The 9,489-nt window shown below is 38.5% G+C and overlaps 1 protein-coding gene across 1 annotated transcript; it reads right to left on the bottom strand.

Annotated features, from left to right (window-relative positions):
* Positions 1 to 490: 490 nt before the first annotated feature.
* ppp1r7 (protein phosphatase 1, regulatory (inhibitor) subunit 7) lies at positions 491 to 7,239 on the bottom strand. The gene is made up of 10 exons (XM_068340502.1): positions 7,134 to 7,239; positions 6,343 to 6,438; positions 6,089 to 6,144; positions 5,685 to 5,750; positions 5,326 to 5,456; positions 4,943 to 5,105; positions 4,298 to 4,414; positions 4,089 to 4,193; positions 3,902 to 3,988; positions 491 to 2,443 (listed from the first exon to the last, which is right to left on the bottom strand). The coding sequence occupies exons 1-10, from the start codon at positions 7,171 to 7,173 to the stop codon at positions 2,267 to 2,269; spliced, it is 1,038 nt and encodes a 345-aa protein (XP_068196603.1). The 5' UTR covers positions 7,174 to 7,239; the 3' UTR covers positions 491 to 2,266.
* Positions 7,240 to 9,489: the final 2,250 nt, after the last annotated feature.

The following is a 9,489-nucleotide window of genomic DNA, read 5'->3' as shown; positions in this document are numbered from 1 at the left end:
GAGGGGACCCAGAGTTTCATGCTCTCTGTAAAGTAACATGACCAACATTGCTAGACCAACATGACCAACAATGCTAGACAGAGATATAGACAGACAGATACCTTTGATAACATGCTACAGTAAGGTCTATTGATTTTTGTTGCATTAAAAAGAAAAAAACAAATGACTAAATGAAAAATAAAACTGAAAAAAAAGGTATGCGAAATTTTGGATTGTTGTTTTGCATGATTTTCCTACTTGCTTGTTTTACTTGTTTAGCAAGGCATTTTTGGAGACCACCTAAGATGTTGCAGATATTACCCTTTCACGTGCAGTGTGTAACTTTATACTTTTTCATGTCAGACAATGCATGGATCAAGGTTTAACCAGTATTATTACATTTGTTAATGACTGCATATTACAAGTACTTGAGCCTGCCCTTTAAATACTGGGATTTTATTTGCATAATACAATCAGTTTGCAAACACTTTCATCGAAGTCCAAATCCTGCCGAATCAATTTTAACGTGCTCCTACCAGTTTGTATAAATGCTCATTCATCGACAACTCAATGTTGTGATCTCAATTATAGCATTTCATTCAAAGCTGTTGTGCTACCTGATGTAAAGAAGTACTTAACTTTATAAAGGGGTTTGATGATGATGGGAACATTTGCATTGTCATATGCTAAAACTAGAACTGCTTCAAATCCAACAAGTGATGTCACTGAATATTAAATAGGATTACTGGTTCATATCAACAACTGTCTTTTGATTTTGGGGAAAGTCTGATGTGAGCTCGTATATCCTATTCAGTTTTGGTCAAGATCAGTAATCATCTGTATGGTATTATAAAAGTTTCATAATTACTGTCTCAATTCCCTGTGAAAAAAAATCTTTGAGACGTGTGATGCAAACATATATAAAGACATCTTATTGTCTTGTAAATGGAGATACAACATGAACTCAGGCCAGTTTAATAATAGATTCTGATGACAGAAGACAATAATGCTCAATGTTTCACAGAAAGCACTTAGCATTCTCCATGTATTCCCAGCAATGCATTGAAACCATCTGTACAATGTCCATGAACGACCTTAAAGGCCTGAGGTGGGAAATAGTTTTCATACAAGGTTCATCCTTTTTCATAAGTCAGTAAAATATACTCAAGCATTACATAAAGGGGACCAAAAGAATAGATCACTTTGTTTAGTCACCTTAGCTAAACAGTCTTTTAACAACACTAAAGGCCAACTGTAGCATCCCATTTACAAGTGATCAATTTAAAAGAACAAATCCTGTTCTTGGTTCAGTGAGTGCTATACCACAGCACAATTCCTTCAATATATTTTTTTTAATGAATCATGTCTGACTGTTCAGTGCACAGAAAAAAAGTACGTACCTATCACTGTCCAGCTGACGCATGAAAACTTGCAGGACATTTCGTAACACTGATGCAAGACCTATCCAGCCCTTGGTAGATAAACTTTTAAATAACAAATTTTCTCTGTTAACAGTTAGGGCAACATATTTATGAATCCTATCCTTACCCTATCCTTCATATTCTCACAGGTTATTTGTTAATGAGGCTTTGAGCTGTAAAATTTCTGATTAAAGAATGAAAAAGTCTGCTGGACGTCAGAATTTACCCATTATCATTAATAATATCAATTAGTAATGACTACCTTTAAAAGACAATTGGGTGTTTGGTATTATTATTATGCAAGATTTTTTATTTTGAGTTTGGTAATTAATTCAGGAAAATTACTACTGTGGTTGGAACTAAATGAGAAGACCCCCCCACGCCCCCCTCAACAAGCAAAAAAAAAGTCATTAAAAAAATCCCTCCAACAGTACGAATGGAATTTCCTCACATTTTTCTCACATGAAAGAACAGTAAACTTCAACAGTGTGATAAATAGTCACTTCCTGATGGCCCCTGCTTGATGGACAATGATATGTTCCTACTGTGTCCAACATGCAAACAAAATAAAATAAGTGCAGAGAAGAAATCAAGGTGTACTCTCAGCAGAAAGGATTTGCACAGTTCATGTCAAGCTTGATAAATAAATAAGCTTCCCTAACAGCATACATGGAGGTGTTACATGGGTATGTACATGCATACATGTGAGTTGAGTGAGCCACGAGTTAAGATTAAATTTGTAATGTATGTTTATATACGAAGTGGTTCTGTGATTCAAAGAGGTCGGTGCATTTCCAGATGAAATTCATTGTTTTTGTATGCGGGGCTGCCATGTGCTGAGGGTGAACACTGAGATTGGGAGCAGTTTAGAAGCGGATGAAAGTGGCATCAATCTGGCGTACACTGGGCAGCGACAACATGATCTTTCGCCGATATTGAGGGTCCTTTTGTAGGGGGTTTCTTTCAAGATACACAGTCTCTAGAGACTTGGCATTCTTCAACTCGTCCAGATCTGACCAGTTGTCTATCTGGTTATCGTTCATCTGGGGAGATTAAAAGATAATACAGACTATCAGAGAACAACACAAATTTATGACATTGGTCGAGGTTGTAGAGGTGAAAGCCCTTTTAAAGAAATGTAATAACCTTTTAACCATACAGTAGACATACATGATACATGACATTGTAGACCGCAAATGAGGTGATTTGTTCAGTACATGAAACGTTTTCTCATTGCGACAGAGATAATCTGCAAAATAATTTGTAACAATCAATAATGTGTTAGGATTTTAGTCTGAGCAAAACCATCTTTGGTTCTTTGAGCTCTGTCGAGAGGTGTATCATCAATGACGAGGTAAATTGTAGTAGGAACAACGTTTACTGAAGAAGTTCAGCAGTTTACAAAGTTGGTGATGACACAGCGCTCGACTCTTCAACAGATGCAGCAACAAACCTCTGAAGGAGAGCCCTGAATGTTCTTTGACTGTGATCGTTATAGTATTTGGGTTAGACTCTCCTTGAGGGATAAGCTCACCATCAGCCTGACTCAGTCTAATGTGTATCAGTTATCTATGTGCTGTGTGCGATGTGTCCTTTTGTGTTTAGAACATTACGTGATGTACAAGGACCAAGAGTGCTATCTATGTTTGTGTAAGCAGATGAGTTTTGTTGCCATTTCCATTGTATAATAGAAATTTCCTAAAAATACAAATAAGTTAATTCACTGTTCTAGGTATTCAGGCTTGTGTTTTAGCTGTAAGATCAAGTACAATACAGAAAATGGGTGGTGCTCATCTGAAATGGCAAGATGGGACATGACAATTTGTGTTTTGACCATTCGATTTTTGAAAACTGTTACAGGAACTCAAAAAGGAGAACTGATGACTTTCCTGTATTCAAAATGTCAAAAATTATGATGCATTGCCTTTTTTGTATCATGTTAGTATAAAAAAAAAAGTTTTAATCATGTGTCATGTTTTCACAAAAAGATTTTAAATTGTTGACAAATATTGCATGAAAACGTTATTTATTAAGTCCATTTTATAACTACACATAATAATATTAATGTAACACAGACAGATAATGATCTCTACTATTTCTAAATGCAGAATAATTTAAAACTGCATTTTGGTTGACTTTTCATGTGTCTTTTCCTCTGTTTCATAAATAAATATTTTTCCATTCTCTGCCTCTGGGGGTCTTGTGTCATTACTGATGCATTATGGAAAGAAACAATTACTCTCAATGGCTGCAGTGTGCATGTCACAAAAGGACAAGCACAAGTACAATTACTAATCTAAATGTTCAACACTCCATTCAGGTGAACCTGTTTTACATCTCTGCAACACTATTTGCTGGCTCAGCCTTATAGAATCTTGAAATGCAAAACATTTCAAGATGGATGGCGTTAGAATTTCAGATATGAAGGCTTCAGGTTCACTTTAACAACATTTCACAATAGAAACATTTTAAAGTTGTTCAGCTTCCCTAATGATCCATACCCAGAACTCCTGCAGATCTGTTAGATGGCTGATGTTTTCTATTTTCTTTATCCGATTAGCTGCGATGTCCAGGGTTGTAAGCTTTTTCTGTGTATGACAACAAATTGAAAATACAGAATAAACTTTGTCATGCATATTTTAGCATTCACTCCTTTCAAAACTAGACTGTGGTAATTCAATAACTCACGTTGTTTTCTAAGCCCTCAATGACCTCAATGCCATTGTGGCTCAGGTAGAGCTCTTTTAGGTTGACAAGGTTCTGCAGACCCTCAATTTTAGTAATCCGGTTACTCTGCAAAATAATTTTTGATTATTGATGAAAATACTTCAAAATAAGACTTTCAATTTTATTCTATTTACCCAGATAACTTTCAAAGAGAATTTGCGTGATGATACCTGAATGCTCAGCACAGTCAGGCTGTGTAAACCCTCCAGATTTTGAAGCTTAGTTATTTTATTGGTGCCAAGAAACAAACTTTGCAAAGATGAAAGTGTGTCCAGGTTTTCTATCACCTGTGAACATAACAAAATGAAAAAAGACATATTGTATATTAACACTTCTATTGGATGACTGACAATGTTGTCACTGTTTTTGACGTGCTAGCGATGTACTGATCGGCTCTAACACCACCCTTTTTTACGTCCCCCATCAAGTTGAATCATTTTCAAATTGAGCTGAAAGCCTACTCCAAACAAATTCCCTTCTAAACTACAATGCGTGTAAATGTCAGTGACATTTTGGAATTGTCGAACATAAAACATAAATTTACCTTGAATTTCATATCTGTGAATGGGGACTTAAGCAATTGATTAATTTAAGCTGCTGTCTTGTTCATAAATGGTGAACATGACATAGACCTATATTTATCATTATGCATAAACAATTGAGATACACTAACAACCCCTTTGCACTTAGCAGTTTTTTGTGTCCAGATTATGTGGTATTTAGCTGCAGAAGGAAGTGAGATATGCACTAAATGGACCTCCAACAGTGACTTCAGACCTCACACTACAGATGGTAAAAATGAGTTGAAAGCATACCCGGATGCGATTGGAGCCCAGCTCCAGCATCTCCAGACTCGTTAAGTGTTCCAGGTTGGAAATACTGCTAATTTTGTTGTGAAGGAGAAAAAGTTTCTTCAACTGAGTCAACTGTTCCAAACCCTCCACCTTCCTCAGAATGTTGAAGGAAACATCAAGTTGGCTGTGGATAAACAATACAAATATTCTCATTAGAAATAATTATACTTGAGATGTGGGTTTTCTGTTCTATAGCAGGTATTCAGATTCAGTGGTTTTTCTCTACCCTCCAATGGCGTTATACCGGGAACTGAATGTGCCATAAGCACGGTAAATGTTAGCCTTTTTTAAAAAGAATTTCTACAGTACTGTACATTGAAATTTGTAGTTTCTTTCAGACTTACTCCAACTCTTTGAGGTGGTGCAGGTTTTCCAGCTTGCGGATCTGATTGTCATAGAGGTCTAGTTCCTGCAATGAGCTCAAACTGTCGAGGTTTTCTATCTTTTTAATGAGATTCTGTCGCAAGGAGAGTGTCTGTATGAAGAGAAAGATGAAAGAAAAGTTTTAAAAAATATTATCTATAGCTGTACAGTATTTAATTACTATTCCATTATGATATCCTCAACAGGGAAGCTTTATCCTATTCTGTATAGTTTTCCAAGAATGAAAAAAATTAATGAACAATTCCAGATTCTGCTAAACATGCGGCAGCCATTACTTCATTCCTCACCAACGGTCGCACTAAATGCTGACAAGACTTACTTTTGCCTTCTGTAGCACCTCCAATCCTTCAATCTTCCCAATACGGCAATGAACAAGATCAACATCCTAGAAAGACAACAAACATCTTGGGAAAGCATGCTGTCTCAATAGTTACAAATATTTAGGGCTCATTTTGTCATGTGTGACAACCCACACATGGACTCAGCAAACACAAAAAAAACACAGCTACTACGTTAAAAAAAATTGTCAGAAAATGTTCATAACATAAAACAACACATTGCAAATAAAGAAGTTAGTCTCCACAACTTTACAAACAAAATCTATAAAGCTTGACTCTCAATGATGCAACAGAATTCCTTTTATACAAATTAACCGAGTCACTAGAAATCAAAATTGTATTTTCATAAAAAGCATGAAAAAAGTGTTTTGGACCATGCTCTAACCTCTTCATCTGGGTCCAAAGTAATGGTGTCCATGTCAACAGGAGACTCTTCTTTACCTTTAATGAAAGCAAGAGTGACTCAGATAAATGAATATGTCAATTACACCAAGATAGAGCATTAATGAATCTGACAGACATAATTGATGTTTCAATTGCATTATAATGTTATGTACATATTCATGGGAATCATATCCCAGGTGAGAGCCTGACTTGTATCCGCTGAAAAATAGTGGTGTTGGAGATGTGATGATTTACTTGTGTTAGTGGGCTGATTGGGATCCACGTCGCCATTGATACTCCTCCTCCTGGTGTCATCATCACCAGACTCCTCTGACTCGCCCCTTCGGTCCACTACAGGTAGAAGACAATGAGAAACTGAAGGTGATCATGAAGAGAGCTGTTTCACCATTAGCTGATCGGTAACATCTCGGCCTGGCTCCACCTCCTCCACACCCACTGAGGGATCAGGACAAATAACGTGGAGCGTCCAGCTAATGCCACTGTTTAAAAACCACGGCTGATGCTGGAGTCACAACACCGCTCTGTAATCGGACACATGCAGAAATGTCGACTACATGTGTCAAAACAACACTGACCTGTGATTTCTACCGATTAATCCGGCCGCCTTTGACACAACTCGTAAGCTAAGGTTAGCTTTCTTACATGAACAGATTTGGCTAAACATTACACACCATGTTGGCTAGCGGGGTAGCTGATTGAACCACCGTAAACACGTTTATAAGATAAACATAGCGCCAGGTTATGTGGTCAAATAAAATACATGTACTATAACATCAATTTTTAGACAAGTTGTGTGGTGTAGAGGGTGAGATAAACGAACTGAACACGAGTATAAGGGGACGTTTACCGCTCAGGAAGACTGTTGTTAGCGTGTTATCTAACAACCCAGGTATCACAATCGGGTGAACACAGTGGAGTCGAATCACCGGAGCAGCTCATGTAAACACAGACGGTTTAGCCGGATGGATGTGGCTTGTTCGACTGATTTTATCATGAGTCCGGCTGCATCTTGTCTTTTTACTCACCTTCCATTTCTTGAAGCTCTCCAACAGACCTGGAAGCCATGTTTTCCTGCAAACAGTCCTGACAACTGTTCAGCCAATCCGGTGGAAGCTGATGCTGTGGTCAGACTCTAGGGGGCGCTGGAGCAACAACAAGAACAACCACAACACTGTACTCTGGTTATGTATATACAGTACGTCTGTATTGTTATATAATATACAAATTTCTTTCTTTATAATAACAGATTGATAGAGAGTTCATTCATCCCGGAGGAGGTTTGGGAGACAGGCTAAAAGCCTCTCTTTTTAAAAAATAATATGTAGGTGTTCATTGTGAATGCACTAATAAGGCAACATATCTTCGGAAATAAAGTTTACTTAAAGAACACAATTTTTCGTAACTATTAAGCATAGCATTGAACAGTATGTGCAATTTCTTCCAGGATTATTAAAGTATCTATCTATCTATCTATCTATCTATCTATCTATCTATCTATCTATCTATCTATCTATCTATCTATCTATCTATCTATCTATCTATCTATCTATCTATCTGTATTTGTTTTCATAATTTTAACCATATGTTAGTAAAATTAACTCTTAGGAGTTACCTTCTGTCAAATTCAAACAAGCACATGTAAAGAAATCTCAATATTAATGTACAAATATTCAAAAACCTATAATAAAAGGTCAATCATATAATCTGATGTAAACTCTTCAATCTGATGTAAACTCTTCAATAACATGTGATTAAGAAAGCCTATTGTCTATTTCCATCCATCCATCCATCCATCTTCAAGCCCTTACCCGGGGCCGGGTAGCGGGGGCAACAGTCTCAGCAAGGATACCCATACTTCCATCTCACCAGTGTTAGGTAAACGGAAATACATTGTGTAATGGGCGTCCACCGTTTAGCGGCGGACGCCGGCTGTGTAATTTGTTTGGCTCTTTGTTGTAGGTGGAGACACTGGACTCTGACACATTATGTGTTAATGTATAGCGGCTCATACTTAAGGTGGAGCCTAGAGACGGGCATAATAAATATCTGAGATTCTTTGGAATGTGTTGTTCCTGCCCCTTGTCACGGTTCAGACAACACCAGATTTTGTGTTAGGGACAGAGAACCCAGATCTGCTTAGAAATATTGTAGTAGGGTAAAAATACATATTTGATAAACGAGACGGTTTGTTTCTTGTTCTTCCGGTTTTGAACACGCACAACTGCTCTGGGTGGACTTCGGGTAGCTATATCATTATTAGGTGAAATACAAAATAAATACAAAACCTGAGAATATATTTGATTATATTTTCCTTCACCAGACACCTCCTCCAGCTCCTCCAGGTGGATCCCGAGGCGTTCCCATGTCAGCCGAGAGACATAGTCCCTCCAGCGTGTCCTAGGTCTGGCAAACAACCTTACAACTGTACAGCCAATCCGGTGGAAGCTGATCCAGAGGCATTTCCAGGCCAGCGGAGAGACATAGTCCCTCCTGCATGTCCTAGGTCTTCCTCGAGGTCTCCTCCCGGTAGGACATGCTCAGAACACCTCCCCAGGGAGGTGTCCAGGAGGTATCCGGAACAGGTGCCTGAGCCACCTCAGCTGGCTCCACTCGAGGTGGAGGAGCAGCAGCTATACACCGAGCTCCTCCCTGGTGACTGAGCTCCTCATCCTATCTCTAAGGGTTTTCTTCTTTTTCTTAAAATTTCAATTTCATATGTTGATTTTAATCCCCGCAGGGAAATTAGTGGCACAGTATAGTTAGTTTTGAATCATACATATGTATGTGTACAGGCCCTGAACATACAAACACACACACACAGGGGGTCTGTATGTATGCAGAGGAGGTAGAATGGCGGGCAGCTCCTTCGTGGTGCGCCCAAATGAGCAACTTGTAAGGGGGATGGCGCATTGCTCAAGGGCACCTCGGCAGTGCTCCGGAGGTGACCTGACACCTCCCACTGTCAGCTCACCTCCGGGTGTTTTATGGGCGGGAGCGGGAATCGAACCGCCAATCTTTGAAAAATTGGATGACCTGCTCTACCGCTAAGCCAAAAATAGGTATAAAAGCTTGAGTATATAAAATTAGAAAATTTAAATTAAATCACAAAATCTCGGATAGTCTCTCCACGCTGGGACGACTTGGGTCCTTTCCAAGATATGGGAGGACATTGCAGATGTACTTGGTTTTCAAGTCGCAAACGACCCAAAACTTGATCACAAACTTGTCCATTTTCGAGGCAATTTACTGTGGGAAACAGCTGTTAACATTAATGGTGATATGTCAACCGGGTTTGTAGGATTTGATGCAGGTAACAACAAACGATCCCCGCACACCGGCAATTCAGCAAACCTGTCCGTCTTTGCTCGCTTACTGTAGGTG

This window comes from Antennarius striatus, chromosome 18 (genome assembly GCF_040054535.1).
Source record: "Antennarius striatus isolate MH-2024 chromosome 18, ASM4005453v1, whole genome shotgun sequence".
NCBI classification, from domain to species: domain Eukaryota; kingdom Metazoa; phylum Chordata; class Actinopteri; order Lophiiformes; family Antennariidae; genus Antennarius; species Antennarius striatus.
This window is presented reverse-complemented; position numbering and strand designations above follow the sequence as displayed.